A 23,759-nucleotide genomic window follows, 5' to 3' on the forward strand; every position below is an offset into this window, starting at 1 on the left:
ATCGTAATTAGCTAGAACCCTAGATTTAATAACAATTACTCATATCTCCATTTTATTAAATAGATGCAATTACAAAATATAAGAAAATAACTCATCTAGTATTGTTGAGATAGGAAAAAACATTTTGTACCAGAAGACCTGTACAAAAATGTTCATATTAGCATACTTTGCAATTTTTAGAAATTAGGAATAATACAAGTATTTGTTAATAGAAGAATGGATAAATAAATGTGCCATACTCTTAAATGGAATATTAAAGAACAATATTAATGAACAGGCTACAGCTATGTATATCAACATGGATGTTTCTCACATTCATAATATTAAACCAAAGAATATAGTCACAAAAGAAAACCTACACTATGACTCTTTTTTCCAAAAATAAGCAGATTAATAATTGAAAGATGAATAATTACTAAAAAAAAAAGCATGGAAATAATTATATTTAAAGTCAGAATATTAGTTACTTCTGGAAAGAGTGAAGGGTGTGATTAGGGTTGAGCTTTTGGGAATTTTCTAAGAGGACAGAAAAAAAAAACCACTTCTAGGGTTAAATATGCATCTCTCATATCTGTGTCCTCTACCTTCTATACTTATATCTGTGGTATTTCATAATGGCGGTTGATGACTCGAAGGCATAGAAATATCCAGAATTATTATTTTCTAAGAGTTAATTAAAATAATTGTGATCTAGATATTTAATTTACTTGAAAGGATCAGGAAAGCAGCAAATTTTAATAATATTATGCAAAAAATAATTTTGTCATTTAACCTCCAGTTAATTAAAATATGAAAACTCCCCCACTCCCAAATAGTTTAATCCAGGTTTTACTATATATATCCAATATGGTTAGTAGAAGAAATATATATATGGTTAGTAGAAGAAATATATATTTCTACCCGAAATGTAGGAACAATTTAAATCAATCTTGGAGATATCCCTGCCATTGTTTTCCCAGAGCCGATAATCGGTAAAACATTTGACATGCAAGAATTAGTGGTTTGCACAATACTATAGCCAAACCCATTTCAAAAAGCCTTTGTTGATGTCATATTCCTAAATATGCATTCATCTTAATAAAGATCTATGCTTTTTTATTTCATACAGTGTTTAATTCTGCAAAAATATACAGAAAAGAAGAATAAAGTTTGTCTAGATATTTACTTAGATCATATTAATACAAAGCTATAAATACTTAAAAAAAAACTGAAAGAAAGTCCACTTTTGGAATAAACTTTATCAGAAGACTTTGTCTACCACAGTGCATGCCTTCTTTATTGTCTGGAGGCCCTTCCAATGGTTGTCAGATTTGGTGCTTTTTACAGAACATGAACCATGATTAGAACATCATTAATATCTGGGAACAAGAACTTTAGATGAAGTAATTATTCTTTCTTCCTTCTGGATTAAGCCAAATTTCAGTATGCTATCAGAAAATGATTTTTTCCCAGAGTAGCTATTCTTAAACTCTTTGGGGGGGGATCCATATGGTTCTTCCTATAAGTTTTAGTTTAATATTCTATATCTACAAGTAATTATGTATAATAATTTTTAGTAGATTTTTAAGCTAATGCAATTTAGGTGAATATATCATATACTTGCTTTGTTATGTTATTGGCAAACATTTCTGCCTATGAGACCCTGTACTTAAATACTTCTGTACTTAAATTTTTCACTTTTATTGATAGTAGTACTTAACACATTTTTAAAAAATTATTTCAGTCCTTCCTAAAGAGTTTTGTAATTTTGTTGTAGATGGAGATAAAACTCATATAATAGAAGAAAATTATGAGATTAAACTGCTAAATTGGTTTATTTCATGAATATTACATTTTATCAAAATAGTCTGTCTTCTTTCAGTATACTTTTCATATTTGGCCTCTTTATCATTAATCTTAATATAAAATTTTGAATTTACTGGTAGAATTGCGTTTGCCCAAAGTTTGCATATCTATGTAGATTAAAGATACTTTACATAATAAAATAAAAAGAGCTTGCTATTTTAAAATTCATCTGGAAAGACTTTCTCTTACTGAGGTGCATGTCAATTTCTAAAAGTAAAATAAATAGGAAGTAAAAAGCATTCAGTCATGAAAACTGGATAGCTGCGTGAAAAAAGGTGTTTTCTGTTAAATACTTTGAACAGTAACAAGTGAATTGATTATAATAGCCAATAATAAATGCATCTATATTAGTATCATATTTATTATTCCATCTAAATATTTTTATTGATGAAAAACCATCCAAGAGGGGCGTAAAGGAAAAGAAAGGGTATAGAGAGGACAGTGTTCTGTGCTGTGAGTTTTTGAATCTATCACTTCATGAGTAGTATGGTTCAATTTTTAAAATGTATTAATTTGCTGCTGTGCAAATACACATTTTTATATAGCAAATTAACTTTTACATTTTAAGAAATATGACAAAATAGTAAGTGAATATGAAACTCATTATTATGCATGGCTCTTTCTTACTTATCTATAAATGAAAATTTGTACTGTCCTAAGTAATAGTTGAGGAACTTCTACTTGTGAAATTATTTTCCTTTGGCAAAGTGGATGGAAAAGATTTGGGAAAAAAAAACACAAGTGCTGGCACAATTGACAGGAATGTTGGAAAAAATTTTTAAATGTTGGCATAGGAATTCTTTAAAAATTCTAAGTTACTCACATGTGAAATGAAAGTAAAAAAGCATCTGTCCTATTTTGTGCACACTGACTAAAAAAGTGAACAATTATATTTAGCAAAGTATAAAGCTCTTTAAACTAAGGTATTCTGTCTGGCTTTTGGCGATCTTTATGTTATTTGTTCCACTGAATTAAAATATTATGTTTGAGTGCAAGCATACTTTGAAAAGCAGAAATTGCAGAGAGGAGAACATTCTCTTTTCCAACTCTGATGACCCTAGATGAAATATGAAATTTTTGAGAGACTAAACACTTCTAATTTACTTGAGAGAACTTTGGATCTTGGTCTCATCTGTCATTCTGCCCATTTATTATTGAAATATTTCAAGAACCTTTGGACATGTCTTATTACAGCATCTATTGTTCTGCCCAAGTTAGAGGAGTATATAGATTAGGTCTTTAAAGAATTACAACCATAGTGGTGGTTGTTTGGTTTTTTTTTAATTTTCCACATTTTATGTTTTTAATTCTACTACCAGATGTGGTTATATTTTCATGGAAAACAAACAAGAAGCTTAGAATAATATGAAATTCCATTTTGATTCCTTCAGAAATTAGTTTAAATCAGCGTTTTAAGGCCAACATGACAGTTTCAGATTGTTGTCTGAGATCCTTTTATTGAGTCTTGGTGCTGGAAAAAACAACTGGAGCTCTTACTCACATTTCAGTAAAATTATTCTGTTTTGCTATATGACTATTTGTTGGTAGAATGTATTGCTTTTCATGCATCAACTTATTAAAACAAAGAGTTTAACGCATGGTTTCATAAATTGTGATGGAAATAGTCCATAGTGTACCTAATTTCCTTTGGTCCTTTATGTTGAACAGTTCAGGCCGTGGTACTTGCCTTGATAATGAGCCTCCCAAGCGTGACTTTCTTTATCCAGCTGTGGCCCCAGGTCAGGTGTATGATGCTGATGAGCAATGCCGTTTCCAATATGGAGCAACATCCCGCCAATGTAAATATGGGGTAAGAAATCTTAATTCTTATATAAGCTTAGTCATTTATATGTGTTCTTTCATGACACAAATATTAAGTTAGATTTTTATTGAGTGTAATTTACATCAGATAACATCATTAATTTAAATATGGCCTTTGGCACACTGCTTTTTTTTTTTTTCTGATACCAATTTTCTAATATCTATTTCTAAATATTTGAGTAATCTGAAACAAGTTTCAAATGTCTTGTTGAGAGATATAAGTAGAATTTTAATAATTTCTAAATTATTTCTTTTTTAAGTTCTGAGTTTACGATGCCAACTTTAGTTTGTCTTTTGAAATGTTATGGTTTTGAAAACTACCCCTTCTCAGCCTTTTCTGGTTCTCTAATATTGGTTGGGTTTAAGGGAATTTTCACATTGGCTAGGAGCCTTTATTTTAATTTATACTTTTTAGTACTGACTCATTTCAAGTTGCTTCATTCACTGCCCACATTCTAACACAACAACTGAGTGGGGACAAGATGACATTAACCCAAATAGAAAAACAAGGAAAATTACTGTGGAAAATAAAGGTAGGTTTCATAACTGACTCTTTGTGTCTGCCTAAAAAAGTAGACAGTGAATGAAACAACTTGAAATGACTCAGTACTAGAAGGTATAAATTAAAATCAAATAAATAATATTATGTATATAAATAATTAAAAGTTTTATTGAAAAAGATGTCAGTGTTTAGTATAGAGATATGTTCATAATAGGTACACAGTATAAACATGCTGAATGAAAATAGGATTTTTAAATGACAAGCTGTAAGAAAAATTCAGGTTTAAATCAAAAATTTAAAGTTTGATTTCTGTTTTTATGTAAATAATGTTTAAAATCCCTGTTTAAGGGACACTTGAGTGGCTCAGTTGGTTGGGCCACTGCCTTTGACTCAGGTCATGATCCCTGGGTCCTGAGATGGAGTCCCACTTTGGGCTCCTTGCTCAGCGGGGAGTCTGCTTCTCTCTCTGCCTCTGCCTGCCACTCTGTCTGCTTGTGCTATCTGACAAATAAATAAATAACTAAAAATAAAACAAATCTTTTAAAAAATAAAATCCCTATTTAAAAATAATAAAAAATGGAATTCAATCTTAAGGTAGATAATACTAAACAACATACATTGTACAGTATCATTTATTCGTCTTGGATACAGTACAAAGGAAAATGATTTTTTTTAAGATTTTATTTATTTACTTGACAGAGAGATCCCAAGTAGGCAGAGAGGCAGACAGAGAGAGAGGAGGAAGCAGGCTCTCTGCTGAGCAGAGCCCGATTAGGGGCTCGATCCCAGGACCCTGGGATCATGACCTGAGCCAAAGGCAGAGGCTTTAACCCACTGAGCCACCCAGATGCCCTAGAAATGATTTTTTAAAGTATCCCTTGGGTGGTGGCTCCTGAGTGGCTCAGTGGGTTAAGCCTTTGTGTTCAGCTCAGGTCATGACCTCAGGGTCCTGGGATGGAGCCCCACACTGGGCTTTCTGCTCAGCGGGGGGCCTGCTTCCCTTCCTCTCTCTCTGCCTACCTCTCTGCCTACTTGTGATCTCCCTCTCTCTGTTAAATAAATAAATAAAGTTTTTTTTTTTTTTTTAAGTATTTCTTGGGTGACAAACATATTATTATTCATGGTAGGCTTTGGCAGCACATTTTGTGCAACAAATTTAAAGATCGTGTGCAACAATCTAAATATCTAAAGCCTTGAATAAAACTTTGGTCTTTCTGGTCCCTTTGTACAGAGTCTGCTGTTATTATTTCTGTATGATTTTGGTTTCTTTTTTCTTGGGTTGCTTTTTCCTACAGAAAATGTTGGTCAAATTTCAATCATGGTCTTTTTATATACTAGTAGCTTAGTAGATTGAAATTCAAGATCAAATGTGGTTATAGATTTCCAATTATTCTTGTCTATGATCTCATTTCTTTATTAGGAAGTGAAAGTTAATCTATATTTTAGTTTCTTTATTGGAAATTGAGTTTTAACTGCATCTATATATTTTCATATTAGATAATTTATATTATGAGTTTTATAAGATCTTAGGGTGTATCTTTTCTTTCTTCAATAATTAATAAACATTTTCACCTGATTATCCTATCTCTCTACCTGTGTATCTCATTGATTTCAGACTAGTTGATCTGAAGTGAAGTAAGATAAATAGTAATTGCAAAATTGTGTATTTAGCTTTTTAATTTTTATTTATTTATTTTTAAAGATTTTATTTATTTATTTGACAGAGAAAGGCACAGTTAGAGAGGGAACACAAACAGGGGGAGTGGGAGAGCCTGATGCCAGGGGCTCAATCCCAGGACCCTGGAATCATGACCTGAGCTAAAGTCAGATATTTAACTGATTGAGGCACCCAGATGCCCTCTTACATCTGTCATTTAGATTCTGTTTCTTTATGTGCTATGTTTATTAAAGCTTTTATAATGGATATAAAAATAAATTTGGAAAACTTGAGGAAAGACATTAGTATCTTATAATCCTATACAATTTCACATATTTTTATCATTAATCTTTTCACTTTGATTTGCAGCAAAATGGTTTTCGTAGATTCATGTACTATATGAAAAAGCATATGCTACCTTTTAATAAAGTGCTATACATTACTATCAGAGTTTCTTGTGGCACCTGGGTGCTCAGTGGGTTAAGCCTCTGCCTTTGGCTTAGGTCATGATCTCAGGGTCCTGGGATCGAACCCTGCATTGGACTCTCTGCTCAGCAGGGAGCCTGCTCCCCCCTCCTTCCTGCCAACTTGTGATCTCTCTCTCTGTGTCAAATAAATAAATAAAATCTTAAAAAAAAAAAAAAAAGTTTCTTGAGTCAAAACAGATTCTCTCTCTCTCTTTTTTTTTCCTCCATAATAGATTCTTTAGAGTCACTCTCACCTCTTAAGCTTGTACCTGAAAAATCGGGTTTACACAATTGATAGCATGCAAGGACACATCATGTTTTATCTGGTGAATTGCTAAGGTTTTAAGTGATTCTAAATACTACTTTAGAAAACAGTAGTGGCTTTGAAAGTAGGAGTCTGGTGAGGTAAATAGGTTATACTCGAGATAGCAGCTGAAGGGAAAACAAATAAGTCCTGTGAGAGGTAGCTGTCAAAGTGTAGCATCCTGAGATCAACACTAAACATAAGCACTGGAGGCTGAGAAGAGCACAATAGCCTTTTACTGAGAGGATATTCTGTGTTGGAGCATCAGAAAGTGATCCCTCTATCAACTAGCACTTCTCTAGTGATACCAAGGAAGATTTTAAACAACTACAAGATGACACATTACTGAAGCAGTGATCAGTTTTCCATCTCTTCCACTTTGGTTATCATGTGGTCATTGATGGGGTTTCCAATGATTAAATCTGCAGTTATAAGAAAATCTTGCTGGAATTCTTTCTGAGTAGGTTTATTCCCCAGTTATATTAGGGAATTTATGTGAAAATTTTTATTTTTTATTCAACTTCAAGAAGCATTTTCTACAATTATCCTTGTATATCATCTACTTATGTTTTCTAGGTATTCTTAAATTCCAATAGAAGTAGTGAGAAGTTGATAATGATTATAAATACAAAGAACAAAACAGTATACAGAATAATATAGTTGTATAATACAGTAATTTATAAATGATGTGTATGGTTTGTAGTATTTATATAGTGCCTTTTTCTGAGATACTTCAGACTACTTTGATAAAAATTATAATTACCTATTAATATTTTATAGATGAAACTAAAATACAGAATGTGATTTACCTACCCCAAGGTAAAAATGAAAATTTAAGAAGGTTTAATTTACTTCCATTTTGTATTAGATGTGTTAAATACTTAATAAAATAAACATATATTTTGTTTCAGGAGATACTTTTTATCAGTGTTCACCAAATGATGTCTATTTCTAAATATCTTTTTAAAACAAAACAAAACAAAAACCTATCTGTCTATCCCAGTCTATTTTGGAAGAGAGGAATCTAGAGAGTTTCCCTAAACTTATTCTCAGGGTTTTAAATTCTCAAGTGTATGAGACCCTCAGAGTTGGATTTGAGTTTTATATCTTTTTACCCTATGTAAATAGTTAGGACCTCTTCAAGGCAAGTACAAATACGGAAGAACAGCATATAAAACAAAATCCTACTAGATCCTCTAAAAAATCTGCTAGCTGTATCATCAAGTTCTAAGGGTGCCTTTGATGTGTTCTGGATGAAACTGCATTACAAATAAAACAGTATTAAGTATTTCCAAAAAAAAATTGGGGGGCCTATTTAGAGAAAAATTTCTCCCTATAAAGTTCTGTAGAATCTGTTGTCTCACTCCTATTCCATTTCCATTTATCTCCTCTTTCTTTAGGAGAAAAGAATTATTAAAAGTAGATTAACAAAAACATTTTACAGAAATAATAGTAAGTTTAAACTTAGGAAAGAACTCACTAATGAGCCTATGTATTGTAGGGGATGTGGGTGATCTTTTGCCTGCTCTCTAAAAAGGACAGATTAAATCAAGACTCAGTCCCAAACATAACTCTATATTTCTTTATCCTATTGCTATGAATCATATCCTAAACATTGTTTTCGTATATACTTAATGTTTCACTGTAGGTCAGTAATACCACTACATAATTTACTGATAAATGGTGATTGCTACCATGACACTTTTTAACAGAAAGGGAAGGAAAAAAAAATCCTAAAATTCACATGGAACCATTAAACACTTTGAATAGCCAAAGTAATTTTGAGCAAGAAGACCAAAGCTGGTAGCATCATACTTCCTGATTTCAAAAGCTAATTACATATCTGCAGTAATCAAAATAGTATGGTACTGGCATAAAAACAAACATAGAGACCAATGGAATGGAAGAGGGACTAGAAATAAAGCCATGCATATACATTCAATGGATCTTGGCCCAGGGTGCCAACAATACATAATAGGGGAAAGGATAGTCGCTTCAATAAATAGTATTGGAAAATTGGATAGCCACAGGCAGAAAAATGAAGCTAGATCCTTATGCCATACACAAAAATTAACTGAAAATGGATTAAAGATTTAAATATAAGACCCCAAACTATAAAGCTCCTGGGAAAAAAAAAAGGAGACAGTCAACAAATGAAAAGGCAACTTATGGAAGGGAAGAAAATAGTTGCAAAATTGTATCTGATAGAGGATTTATGTCCAAAATATATAGGGAACTCGTACAACTTAATAGCAAAATAAACAAAAAACAAAAACACCCACAAAAAAAAAACACAAAAACAAACAAAACACTCAATAACCTGATTAAAAAATAAATGGGCAAAGAACTGTTTAGACATTTCTTAAAAGAAGACATATAAATGGCCAATAGGAATGTTACAAGTTGCTCAACATCACCAATCATCAGGATAATGCATATTGTAACCATGATGAGCTATTACCTCACACCTCTTAGGATGATTACAATATAAATAAATAAAAGCAAATACAAAAGAAAACAAACGTTGACAAGAATGTGGAGGAAAGGGAATATTTGTGCACTGATGGTAGAAATGTAAAGTGGTGCAGCCATTATGGAAAACAGTATAGAGATTTATCAAAAAATAAAAAAATAAAAAAAAAAAGAGGGGTGCCTGGGTGGCTCGGTTCATTAAGCAGCTGCTTTTGGCTCAGGTCATGATCTGGGACCCAGGGATGGAGTCCTGAATCGGGCTTCAGGCTCAGTGGAAACTGCTTCTCCCTTTCCTTCTGCACCTTTGCTCCTGATCTCTCTCTCAATTAATCAAATATTTCCAAAAATATAAATAGATAGATAGATAGATAGATAGATAGATAGATAGAAAGAAATACCATATTATCCAGTAGACTCACTTCTGGGTGTATACCCATTATTATTAAAATCAACATCTTGAAGATATATATTCATAGGAGCTAAGATATGGGATCAGCATCTCAAAGAGATATGTATACGCTCAAATGCATTCCAATATTCACAATAGCTCAGACATGGAAGCAAGCTAAATGTCCATTGACAAATAAATGGATAAAGAAAATGTAAGAACTTAAAATGGCATATTATCCAGGCCTACAGAGATGGAGATTCTGACATTTGTGACAACATGAAAGAAACTGCTAAGTGAAATAAGGAAAGTACAGAAACAAGGAAGTACAAATACTACAAGATACCATTTACATGCAGAATCTGAAATAGTCAAACTCATAGAAGCAGAGAGTAAAATGGGAAAACCTGAGGGGGGGGGGATTGAAAATGAGGAGGTACTTGTTGAAGGATACAAAGTTCACTTACCTAAGATGAGTAAGTCCTAGATATCTTCTCTACAGCATAGTACCTATAGTAAACAATACTCAATTGTGTATTTAAACATTTGCAAAGAGGATAAAACTTGTGTTAAGTGTTCTTATCACACACACACATACACACACACACACACACTAATAATTCAGAGAATGAGAGGAAGCTTATGGAGGTATAGATATGTTTAGGGCATAGTATGGTGACGATTTCATGGATGTATACTTATCTCCAAATTCATGAAGCTGTGTGCATTAATTGTGTAGAGCTTTTTGTGTGTCAATTATACCTTAATAAAATGGTTTGAGAGAGAGAGAAAGAGGTGATTGCTCATGAAAAGGTATATTTAAGGCCCAGGATAATATAAGAAAAATTAATAGATACCATAGCTTTGTTTAATTTATGGGAAATTTTTATTATCCATGAAGTTTGTCACTGTTCAGATAGACTTACAAATTAGCACATAAATACATAATAGCGCGTTCTACATTGTTATTACTTACTTTAATGTAGAACTGAGCAATGTTTTATCAATGGGTCATGTATTTTGAATCCCAGCTGGAAACACATGATCTAATACATGGTTTCACTATGTGAAATTCTGCTCACTATTAACTATTACCTATAACCTCGAATTGATTGATAGATTTTACTCAGACACTATTTCAGGTGAAAAAGAGACAACTTCTTCTTATAAACTTCAGATGGCAAAAGATATGATAGGCATTACCTGGCACCTGACATTCAGTAACTTTTCCCTTCCTTCCATGAATATCTATGTCATCCATCATACCATTCCTCTATAGTTGATATACTGGTAGTGCTGTAGGGGAATCTAAGTCATCTGTAATTGAGGAGCATATGAAGGTAATCCAAGGGCCACATTTTGACACATTCACATCCTTCAGTCCTGTTATGCCCAAATTCCAAGACCCCCCCAAAGACGACCACCAGAGTCCAGAGTCAAAGCCAAACAGCAAGGGTCGTTTATTACGAGTTGGAACCCAGACCTCCGCATACTCGTTGCTGGTGACGCTAAGAGGTCCTGAGCTTAGGATCACAACACTTTTTATACACTATTTTTTGGGGAGGCAGGGACTTAGCATACATCATAGTATCTTGTAACAAATCGCCACATACCACGGGAAAATCAAGAAGGAACTCTATAATATGACCGGCGTGCTACAGAGCGGGAAAAGGCTGGGAACAGATTATTGGTTAGGTCAAAGGGCTGTCATTCTTCAAACTGCTTGGTTGGCACCACTAGGGTATGTGTCACCTCAGGATTGGCCGGGGTCTCCCTGTCAAGCTGCGGGGTGCCAGATGGTTATTATCTCTTGCACCCATGGGGGGGGAGGGTCCGGGAGCAGTCATTTTGTCATGTCCAATTCTGGGTGGGGGTTTCTCTGGCTCCAGATGACTGTTACCTATCGGCCCAGAGCCGGGTGGGGGTCCGGGAGCAGCCACTCTGCCAGGTTCAGTTCTGGGCAGGGGTTGTTTGGTTACAGAGTGCCTATAGAAAGTCTGTTGGTATTTTTCCATCTCCTCATGGGTTAGCAAGCGAAGGTACAGAAGCAGAAATAGCAGTAATGTTTATAATTTAGGCATCTCAGTCCCAGCTCAAATGCATTTTCAGACAGGCCTCTCTCTGGTCAATCTATAGACAAAGACTTCTCCCCATTTTTCTCTTTCACATTATGCTTTTATTTCCTTCAGAGCAGTCATTTCAAGCCATAATCTTTCTGCTTATTTGATTACTCATTAATTACTTAAATGTGATCCTCTAGGTAAGGCTTTCCCTAACAATTTTATCTAAAATTCCATGTGCACACATACACACGTCTATGCAAAATGACTCCCTGTCATTTTCCTACTTTTATTTTTCTCCTGAACATTTATTACTTTTAAACATCTACATATTTTGCTAATTCATCTTGGTTTTGCCTGCTTTTCCCACTAGAATAGATTCTTTCCTTGGCGCAGAGATTTTGCCTATTTCATTCCCTGTTCTTTCCATAACACATAGAACAGAGCCTGCTCATGATAGGTGCTCAATGAATATTTCTTGGAAGAATGAACTGATAATTATAGTAGAACATAAGTTCTGTGAGAGTAGGAATCCCACTTGCCTTGTTCATGGCTGTTTATATAGTGAGTGACATGATGCTTGCCTTACAGTAGGAGCAAAAAATATTTGTTGAATAAATGAGTGAGAAGAATTATATGGTGAAGAGATAGTGGGGAGAAGACCTTTGTGGCATTTTTGTGTATTTAAAGAGTTGACAGAAGGCTAGTGTTGCTGTAGCTCTCAAAGCAATTACCATATAAATGAGACAGAAAAGAGGTTAAGGGCCAAATCTGTGTACACTTAATAGGCTGTGTTAAGAATTCTAGGTTTTTATCTTAAAGGCAATGGGTAAGTATTCAAGGTGTTTTAATGAATGAGACCAAGAACGATAATGGTGTGCAGAAAATCACGGAATTTCTATGACATATTATGTCTTAGGAAACCAACACAATTCTGTAGTCCTGGGAAACCATATGGGAAAATTGAAGACTTAATACAAAGTGGTCTATGTCCTTGTCCCTCTCCTTTTCTCTTCCCCTCCAAACACATTCTACACAGAGTACTAAAGCAGCCCTGCCACAGTTGATTCACATTGCCCTCGTCGCAATGCCCTTTCTTTTCTTTGTAAATGTAAGTTTACTCTTTTCATGCTGGAAGGTACTGCACCATAACTCTGAGATGAAATGAATGAAAGTGTTTATGTATATAAATTCCATAATTTTGACATAAAGCTTGCAGAATCAGGGGTATTATGGTGGAAACAAAACATACAAAGAGAAAATGTGACATGGGAATTTTAAGCCTTTTCATTAATTTTGAATCTTTCCAGGGGAAATGTATTTGTGTCACACTATATTTTACTTACAGATCATCAATTATGGATTAATAAGAGAATAATCTATAAGTGGTTAGTATGCCATATTTTTCCACACTATGCAATGACAGATTTTTAGTATCTAATATTAGAAATGGAAGATCACAATGAATATATAGGTTTATATATAAAACTGAATTTATTAATTTATAGTAACCAAATATGGTTGATATTCAGTCAACTCTACTGAAATGTGCACATTTTCTCACCTAAGGAAATCTACCCAGTAGGCCAATTTGTTATCAAAAGGTTGTTTGGTAAGCATAAAGTTAAGATATAGGATGGTATAAATTATTTTTATTAACATGTTAACTCTAATAAGAATACCATCATGCTATATCTGCCTGGAGTATAGCTATTTGTAGACAGAGTAATCAGCTGAAGATAAGATAGTTGAGTTGTCTAATCAGGGTATCCTCCTTCTGGAGAATGCTTAATAAAGCCTGACATATTCTGTCTCTCAGAATCAAGTTTTTAATGTTTTCACACTTACTCCCTTTTGTTTATTATTTTATCATCACCAATTAGTTAAGATTCAAGTCATTATTGCTTTCTACTTGAGAATCCTTTTAATAAAAGGACTTTATTAGTCCTTTTGGGGAATTGTTGGCTACCTACCTAATTTTTTTTTTTTTTAAAGATGCACATAACTTGGATGGGCTTGGAAAGAATGATAGTGAAATATTTAGAAGTACATATAAGGGAAGTTTAAAGAAATAGAGTTTGAGTAGCCTATAAAAAAGAAGGCTAAATGTTGGCCTTAAAACTGTCTTCAAGCTTTGGAACATTTATTATAGTTTGGTTGCTGGTAACAAATTGTTCTCCTTCCCTACCAAGAGCATAAAAAAACACAGTTGTCTTAATTTTTACAGCTGGAAGGTTGTAGATTAGGTAGTAGGAAGAATTTCAAGTTATTAAATACTGGAATGTTGCACTGAGGGAGATTGTAGAAACACTTTCCTTGCAGATTTTAAGGTGGTGTAAATATTCTACAGTGTGGTTTGATATGGAAATAATATTCATGGAATTATTTTAGCACAGCAATATTCTTTTGGAGTCCAGACATTTATACATATTAGGCATATATTCAACAAGAAGTTGATTTGTTTTTATTTTTCTTGAATTTCAACCTCCAATGTTAGGTCCATAATTACTTGCATTCTTAAATATCACCTGTTCTTACTATGGGTTTGCTTCTTAGAGGTATTTTTCAAAACCATTTAATCATTTTTTAACCTCTTCAAATTGATAATTATTTGACTTGCATTCCTCGATTCGTTCTTTTTTACACATATGTATGTATGTATATATATTTGTATGCATATATATATATATATATATATATATATATATATATATATAACAAAAATATGTCTTTCTAGGATCTCTTGTATTTAAATTACCCATATAACAGGATTAACCTGTTTAAAGCTGAAATAAGGGTACATTATTCTCTTTCTTCAGATGGCTATTAAACACCTGGAGCCAGGCCACGAGGTCACCATATGTTGGTTTTCAGTTTTCTTTTGTGTGATACCATGATAAGTAACCTTTCTAATCAGTGATGCTCCTTTCTGACCCCTTCAGACTCTGTTCTCCCCCTTGGCTGTCAGGATCCTTTATTGCAAACAGCTGTTAAAAGATGTTACTGATAGGGTAGTCAGGACAAAGAAAATGTTTCATATACAGAGCCAAAGACCCAAGATGGCATAAGGTTTAGAGTTTCCCAAGGGCAGAAAGTGTATGTAGATCTCTTCTATGATCCTTACATTTGTTTAAAAAAATTAAACAAACAAAAACCATCTAGTTGAGGGTTGCCGGGGGAGGGGGATGGTTTAGGGAGAGGGTGGTTGGCTTATGGACATTGGGGAGGGTACGTGCTATGGTGAGTGTTGTGAAGTGTGTTAGCCTGATTATTCACAGACCTATATCCCTGGAGCGAATAGGACATTATATGTTAATTTTTTTAAAAAAAATCTAGCATTAAAGAACCTGTTTTTTCTTTGTATACTGTTTTACTTCCTTAATGATAAAATAATTATAAAATGTTTTGGTAATTTTATGATATCTCTTTCCCACTTGTCTAAACTGCTAATTTTAATTTTCCCAAGGAAATCAAAGGGCTCTTCATCACATTTTTAAGTATCTTTTAAGAACTATAATTATGAAAACATATAGTTATGAAAACATTGGGAAAGTTAATTCCAATTTCTTTTATTATTTTGAAAAGCTTTTTGAGTATGAAATAATCAGTTATTCTATTCTGATCAACAAGGACCTAGTTCAATTTTTTACAAACTTGTTTTCTGAATATGTTGTTTTTCTTTAGATAATTACTTTAAAACTACAACACTTATATGTATTTTTATTGTTACTTATATTTGCTATTTTTTATTGTTAATGTTTGCAAATAGTGTCATTCATTTGAAAAATCAGATAGACTAGAAGTCTGGGAGTTAATATTAAAATTTTAAATAAGGAGGAATATTTCAAGTGTCTTGTCTCTTGGAAGACCATGGAGTATTTTTGAGGAGTATTTGACGGTATCTTTTAAAAATCCAAATACAAAATATTGTTACATTCAAAACTTCCAATAATAATAAGTTGATGTCTAAGCTTGTATAATGAGTGTATATGTTATGAATTAATACATCATAGTCTTAATTTGGAGATATCTTCCTTTAAAATATAGGTATAGGATAAGAGCATTATGAACATTGAATAAGTTTTTATATTACATTAGAAAACATTTTTTTATTGGCTTGTGACTTTATTCAATTGTAGTATGTTTAAGAGAAATAAGAAAGTAATTAGGTTATGTAGAGATATTTGGAGCATTAATATCAAATAGAGCTGATTCTAATCCAGGTTTGGTTAGGATTGAAGCAAATTGCTAAATCTTTCTGAACCTAACGTTTCTCACATTTTCTGAGATTTTAGCGATGATTAAGTGAGATACAAATATGAATATGCCTCACATGGTTATTGACTATACCCTTAAAAAGTGTTCATGTTAGTTACTTTTTTTTCCTTTGCCTACAACATTGCTGCCCAGAAGCTGTGAAGTGTATGCTTTAGTATCTTCAGTAATGGGAGATTCAGTTTTATTTCATCATTTTTCAGAAGACCTTTTTTCTATACATTGAACTCAAATCTGCTCCCCCTGGCTCTTACCCATTTATTCAACTGACTTCTAAGTTGGCATTTATATTTTGTTTCTATTCCTTTATATGACTTGCTTCTTAATGTCTAGGAAAAGAGTTTCAGTTTCAAAAACATGACAAACAGTAAATACAATCACTCTTCCAGGTATAAAACAGAAAATGTCAGAGTAACAAAATGAATAAAACTTAATTAAATATTATTTATTTAGCTACAACATGTGTTTCTTTTTTTTATTTAAGATTTTATTTATTTATTTGACACAGAGAGATCACAAGTAGGCAGAGAGGCAGGCAGAGAGAGAGAGAGAGAGGAGGAAGCAGGCTCCCCGCCGAGCAAAGAGCCCGATGCAGGACTCGATCCCAGAACCCCGAGATCATGACCTGAGCCGAAGGCAGCGGCCTAACCCACTGAGCCACCCAGGCGCCCCTACAACATGTATTTCTGTGATGAAAAGACACATGAGTAAATTAGCAGACTGTGGAGTGATGCCAGTATAATGCATACATCTTATTTTATTCATATATGATTGTTTCCTAGTGTATTAATGATGTGAAGTTAAATAAGCTTTCTCACAAAGAGAAAATCTATAGTATTACATAAAGTCTCATAGAAAAAAATCCTGCAAGTCCAAGAGGGGTCTTTACTAACGTAGTAGATCACTTAATGGCTCCATTCCCAAAGCTTTAAACTATCAAAATCATGAGGGCAAATAAAAAAATCTATAATTATACATCCTTTGTGCTATTTTTAAAAAATGGTCTGATAAAGAAGATATATATACCTTGAATCTAATTGTTAATTTTTATGAAAATGGTGTCTGTTGGAGGCAGATATCCTCAAAGACCTATATCTCTAAGTAGAAAGCATCAGAAGTCACAGGGTTTAAGGCTACAAAGGGTTCAACTGACTAGGGTGCTGGGATCAAATGCAGAGATTTAACAGTGCAAAATTTTCTGGCTGTGAAATTACATAGGTTTTCAGTGGTCTGCTCCAACATTATTTTTCCAATAAATCCTGTTTTCCTCATAAGTGGTCTTACAGAATGCAGGGGTTTTCACAGGATGCGTTCATTACATTTCAAAAAAAGCTTGTGTATATCAGAACAAAAAGGGTATTCCAGAAATGAAGAGGTGTTTTAGTTCAAATGGCAAGCTGGTGACCTGATGTTTTCCATGTTAGAATAGGAGATACCATATTGGGTATGAGGTAAAGGACATTTCTAGTATGAAGAAATAGCTAAATGGAAATAACAAGTGAGTGTCTACCCTTTCTTTAGATGGGAGAAAATAGCTCACATAAGAAACTGACGCTCTATCTGCCTCACATAAGAACAGAGTATGACTTTGTACAGTCTCCATACATGGTGTTGACCAAATACATCCACATGAAACAAAAAACAAGTGAAACCTTGGGATGTATGGTAGAAAGCTACACTTCTGCAATTCAGGAAGCACAGGATGCTCCATGAAAAAACAAGATTTCCTGAAGACAAGCTTGAAGAGAAAATAACAAACAATGTGAGGGAACAATCCACCAGGACATGAACAAGCAGAAAGATTAGCACACCAACCAAAAAGTACATAGTAAATACAAAAAGGATATAAGAGACATGGTGGTTAGAATGGCAATATCCAATATAAGTTGAGTAGAATTTCTGGAAGAATGGGGAAGAATATTATAAAACTTTTATAATATACAACTAATTATGTAACTAATAATTTTCAGAATCAAAGAAAGATACAAATTCAAAGCATGAGCACCAAGTAGATAAATAAAAGAACACCAAGATACAGTGGTGAAACTGCACTATAGCCAAAACAAACTCTTGAAAGCAGCTAGACCTGATCACAAAGAAACAGTGATTAGACTCACAAATGATTTTTCATCAGCCTCCATATATGGAGTCCAGATGACAATGAACTTAATACCTTCAAATGCTCAGATAAGATCAATGTTAGTCTAGAATTCTATAAGTCAATTAAAATATCATTTTAAAAATGAAGGTATAATAAGTATATATTTTTTAAAATGGAGAACAAGAGTCCCTTGGTACCTGGGTGGCTCATTCAGTTAAACTTTGAACTCTTGATTTCAGCTCAGTTCATTATCTCAGGGTCGTGAGATTGAGCCCCGCATCAGGGTTTGTGCTCAACAGGCAATCGGCTTGAGATTTTCTGTCTCCCTCTCCCTCTGCCCCTTCCCCTTCCTCTGTCTCTCTAAAATAAATAAACCTTGAAAGAAAGGGGAAAAAAAAAAAAAAGAACAAGAGTCTCTTGCTAAATAACTCTGAAAGGATGCATGTGAAAAAGAAAGAATTTTTATTCAGAAGATAAGGCTGGGACATAAGAAATAATAAACACATTGATCTGCTTTAAAAAAATGAAACAAAACAATGATTATCAAGTTTGGGGCAGTGAGTGGTTCGCAAGCTTTTAGATTTTTGTAGGCAAGGGAAATTTCTCCCTGAAAATAAGCAAACCAACACACGGTTGTCAACTTTTAATTTTGCCAAGTAGAAACATTTTGTCAAGACTGCCATTAACATCTACACCCAAAAACCCTGCTCTCAGGGACCTTACAGTCTATTGTAATACCTTAAAAGGAAAAAGAATAAAACTAATAAATAAGAAGAATCAGTTAAAATAAGAAATTTAGTTTCATTTTAAAAAATTTAACCACAAAAGAAAAAATTTAACCACATTGATATCACTCTTCTAATTTTGTCACAGAATATTAAAAACTCCATAGAGCAGTACAGATCTATGGCATTTAAGCTCTATGTCTCATTGCACCCTACCTTCTCCCTGGTTTCTGTAAATTCTTTGATAATGTTATTTTTTCATTACACTAATATAATGCCTAGTGAATAGTAGATGTTCAAGAAATATTCTTGAATGAATGGGAAATAGTGTTTTGTTTTATCAGGCAATCCTCCCAGTTGGTTAGAAGTTGAGCGCTTGAAATTAGTCTATTTCCAAATTTTCCTGAGTGAAGACTGTTGATAACTTCACTCTCCTTCCTTAAACTCAAGGGCAAGCACAGAGACCAAAATTTCTCCTAGAGAGTCTTCCCAAAATAAATTGTAGGGTTAGAGAAGGGAATCACTCTAACATAAGCAATGGTTTATTAGTTCATAGAAGTTATAAGAGTAATCTTAATAAATCTTAACTTCTCCTATAAAGAAATATGAGTATGTGAAAGAGAACTATGTTCTTCTTGAGCTAAGATGGTGGATAGTCCAAAAAATCATCAATCTTTCTCACTGACCATACTCTATCATCTTATTTATTTTATTTAAGGAATAATCTACTATGATGGTTGTTGTACAAATTCCTCAAGAGCCAAAAAACTTCAGAATGCGTTTAAATTACTAGTGAACCATCTTGGGACCTTAGGGTGCTTATTTGGCAGCTGATAACACCTATGTATATACCCATGCAAATATATCTTCCATGTTCTAGGATCCAGCATTTTAAAGAAGGGTATTTCTGAGTGTACAAATATGTTCTCTGGGTGCCTGGGTGGCTCAGTTGGTTAAGTGTCTGACTCATGATCTTGACGTCATGGGATTGAGCCCCTCATGGGGTTTTGTGCTCAGCATGGAATCTGCTTGAGATTCTCTCCTTCCCCTTCATTCTCCCCCTCTGCTCCTCCCACTCACTTATGTCCACACTATCTCTCTCTCTATCTCTCTAAATTAAATAAATAAAATCTTTTTTTTTTTTTTTAAGGAAAAATTCTCATGTTCTTTCAGGTACTGTGCCTCTTGCTATCTTAGTAAAAAATAAAATTTTCTTAGTTTTCATCTTTCAAGTGAATTTTTTTTTTATCTTGCAAAATCTTAATTGAGATGTCATGATCTTTATTATCCAAGTTGACATTTCTAGATAAGAGACCTATTTGAAAACTCTTCAGAGCCTTTTCCGAGAATAGTTTAACATCTTGGGAGTATTTCCTATACATAGATTTATAGTCCCGTGCTTTAGCCTGTAATTTGTGGGAAGTTAATGCCCTAGCAAAATTCCAATCCCCAGGAGTCCACTAGGTAATAAAGTCCTGTTAGCAGTGGGAAACTACCTTTCAAAATGTGTTATTCTCTATAGGATAAGAAGGCTCTATCAAAGGCTGTACTATGAATCTTGAGATTAAAGTTTTAGAAAAAATATCTTGAGCCCTTGACGTTTTGGGTAGAGATTTTCAAGGCGCTTTTAGCAAAAAGAGTTTCTCTAAGTTGACCTGTTATTGTGTTTTTCTAATAGAAACTATGAACATTGTCCTTTTCAATGACAGAATTTTCATTTCACAGTTCTATCTAAACTTCAGGCTTCTTTTACTTCTGTCTAAAGTAAGATTTAGACCTAATAAAAATCATAAAAGATCAGGAGTATAGTCCAAGATTATGGATAATTTTTTTTGTAATCTTTTAATACATTTTTTAAGTAATGTTTTTCTGTTGTAGTGAACACATTTTCTTTGTATATGGATATTTTTGAGGTATGGGATAGTATTTTAAGACCCTAAAATGTTAGTTCTACTATTTTTCTAATATTAAACTGAAATAATATATTTAGGAACATACATTAAGAAACTGTCTCCTATAGGAAAAGAACACTAAAATAGTATAAATAACTTTCTCATAAAAGAGAAACTGAAACTTTAAAGAAAGGAGGAAGTACATTGAGTTGTAAGAACAGGAAAATTATATTATGATCTATAAGTACCTGTTGTTTATCTTTTGTAATGTTTTACCTTTCTTCTAGCTCAGTATTTCTCCAAATAGAGTTTAAAGTAGATAATAAAGTAAAGTAGTTATAGAGTAGATTTATTCAGAAGCATTTTTAAAGTCTAATAGAGGGGAACCTGGGTAGTTCAGTTGGTTAAGCATATGCCTTTGGCTCTGGTCATGATACCAGCGTCTTGGGATGGAGCCTTGCCTGAGGCTCCCTACTCAGCAGGGACTGTGCTTCTCCTTCTATCTCTGCCCACCGCCCCCCAACTCATGTGTGAGCTCTCTCTTTCTGTCTCTCTCAAATACATAAATAAAAACTTGTTTAAAAAGCCTCATAGAAATTATGTCTCCTTTTGTGCCTGGTGGAAGGGAGCATCCTAAAGAGGACCCCAGGGAAATCCTCTCAATGTTATACCCTGTGGAGCATTTCCACAGTGAACCAGTGAATTAAATACGTTACCATTTTGTTTCTGAACTGTGTTTATTTGACATAACATTTTATAATGGTGTTTTGAGAGTAAAAAGAGCAGTTGGGGAATAATAGCAATGAAAGTGAATGTTATACATAATTTTACCTTTGCTGTCCAGATTAATATATTTTTATTTCAAATATATGTGTTTTATACTAAATGGTTCTGATTTAATTTCAAAACTTATAATATCAGTAATGATGCTAGTCAGTGATCATATATTTAAAAAACTGAAAAATTTGAGTATTTTCTTCAAAGAAGTCATAGTAAAGAAGACAAGTCAGCTTTAAATAACATCTGAAATATGTCAGTTATGAAAATGACACATAAGAGCAGCATTTGTTGAAAACCACATTTCCCTTTCATGCAGGTGGGCTACACTGATGATCTGCAAATAACATTGCTAGGACCCTGAGATCATGACCTGAGCCGAAAGCAGAGGCTTTAACCCACTGAGCCACCCAGGCACCCCTCTAATCTTTGATAATAATGAAATTTCTTTTTCTTTTTTTTTTTTTAAGAATTCTTTTTTAAAGATTTTATCTTTAAGCAATCTCTACACCCATTGTGGGCTTGAACTCACAACCCTGAGATCAAGAGTTGCAAGTTCTACTGACTGAGCCAGCCAGATGCACCAGGGCATTAGTGAAATTTCTATACACTGTTTTTTATAGATCCTAATTTTAAAAACTAAGTATTATTTATCCACTAAAGTAAGAATTATAAAGAAAAATAAATGATTCTGCAAAATGGGTAACAGTATCTTGCACAAAAATCTTCATCTTTTATGCTTCAATAGCAGAAAAACACCTGGGATGTCTTTTTAAAGTAATGTCGAGTGCACATATGTATATTTTATGGAAGAAGTAGACATGATTTTAGTCTCTACTTCTGATCAACTTGCTTTTTGCCTTCTTTCCTAGGAAGTGTGTAGAGAGCTCTGGTGTCTCAGCAAAAGCAACCGTTGTGTCACCAACAGTATTCCTGCAGCTGAAGGAACACTCTGTCAAACTGGGAATATTGAAAAGGGGGTAAGCTCAAATGATTTATTATCTATTTGATAAGTAGATTGATCCATTTCTGGTGTTGATTTTCAACCCCTAGGAAATCATGCATACTAATTTAAAATGCACTTGAGAAAATGGTAGATACGTTGCCTAATGAATTAATTGGTACATATAGATATCTGGACATTGCAACGGTTAGGAAATTACAGTGATTATTTATTTTCAAGCTCAATTGCACCTTTCTGTGCATATATGTGTATATATTTGTACAGAAATTCCAATAATCTTATTGTCATATAATAAGTCTGCTTAGTCATAGAAGTTGAGGTTTCTTTCTGATAAATAATTCCCACAAATATATTTTATAACTAGAGTCAAACTAGAGTTGATTTAAAATTACAATATAAGAGAAAGGGCCAATAGTAAATAAAGAATTTACTGAGCATAGAAATTGTAGCTAAATAATTTTAGTTTGATCAGTCTAGTTTAAAAAAAATATCATTATTAAGAATTGTTCCAACAAATAAGAATAGTTTATGCTATTTCTGGAATTCTTTAGGAACTGTTTTATATGTGAATTCTAGAATTTATTGCTACATACTGAATTTACGATAATAACTACTACTGTCTTCTGTTCTCAGTTCTGAATTTGTTCATGTTAGCTGGGGTATTTTCAACAAAGATTACACTGAATTTCAGGTTGCAATCTGATGTTTAAATAAAAGAATGAAAGCTTTTGGGCAGCTGTCACAGTTTTATTAATCCTTGCTGACGGCTTCATTTAGGACCCGTAACCTAGTGCCATGTTGATGGCTTTTCCATGCTGAGTTTGGAAATGTTGGTAAATTGTGCTAAATGTATGAATTGATAGGGTCATTTTTAAAGGATTAAGGATCCTTTTTTGAGACATTTTACGTAGCCAATAAAAATACAGAGACCTTCACACACTACCAAAAATTCCTTTTTTTTTTCACTCAAGTAATAGAAAATATTAAGAACTGCATTCTTGAAACAGTCTATGTTTATTTTGGAGTCAGCAGTTCTTGTCAAAGACAAGTAGCAATTTACATCAATCGGTACTTAGAAGAAATACATAATAGTACAGGGGAGAAAGTTATAGGTTATAGTGAGAATCTCTTTCTTTATTGGCCCTTGATTGGTTATTATTCTTTTTTTTTTGATTGATTATTATTGTTTTGATCTAGTACATAGTTTCTTTTTGCCGAGAATAATACTATCACTAAACTTGATGGCTCTTTTTATTTTACTTTATTTTTAAATCCCAAACATAAAGAGTTAATTCTTTTAAACATCTCGTAGTCCTCCTACTAGCATTCTATAAATTTATATAATCACTTCAAGTAAGGAAACCAGGAGTAGAGGCTATCTGAGAACACATAGCTCAACCCCACTAATCATTTATATGGTAGACACATATTTAATATCTTATCATTTGTGCTTAATATTAGGACCCCCAAATATTATATCTTACAGCTATTTGCACATATATGATAGAG

General features: G+C 33.3%; 1 protein-coding gene across 5 annotated transcripts in view; it reads left to right on the plus strand.

The window, feature by feature from the left end:
- ADAMTS6 (ADAM metallopeptidase with thrombospondin type 1 motif 6) overlaps positions 1-23,759 on the plus strand; it is a 307,097-nt gene that overhangs the window by 183,128 nt on the left and 100,210 nt on the right. For 4 of the 5 annotated variants that reach the window (XR_014309548.1, XM_082723084.1, XM_082723083.1 and 1 more), the window contains 2 exons: positions 3,514-3,655; positions 22,159-22,266. Coding sequence is in view for 4 of the 5 variants with exons in the window: in XM_082723084.1 (XP_082579210.1) it covers positions 3,514-3,655; positions 22,159-22,266 (250 nt within the window). In the remaining variant the exon portion in view is untranslated. The remainder of the gene's footprint in view (positions 1-3,513; positions 3,656-22,158; positions 22,267-23,759) is intronic. The other variant, XM_082723085.1, reaches the window with a different exon arrangement.

This window comes from Mustela nivalis (genome assembly GCF_964662115.1).
Source record: "Mustela nivalis genome assembly, chromosome: 3".
Lineage (NCBI taxonomy): Eukaryota > Metazoa > Chordata > Mammalia > Carnivora > Mustelidae > Mustela > Mustela nivalis.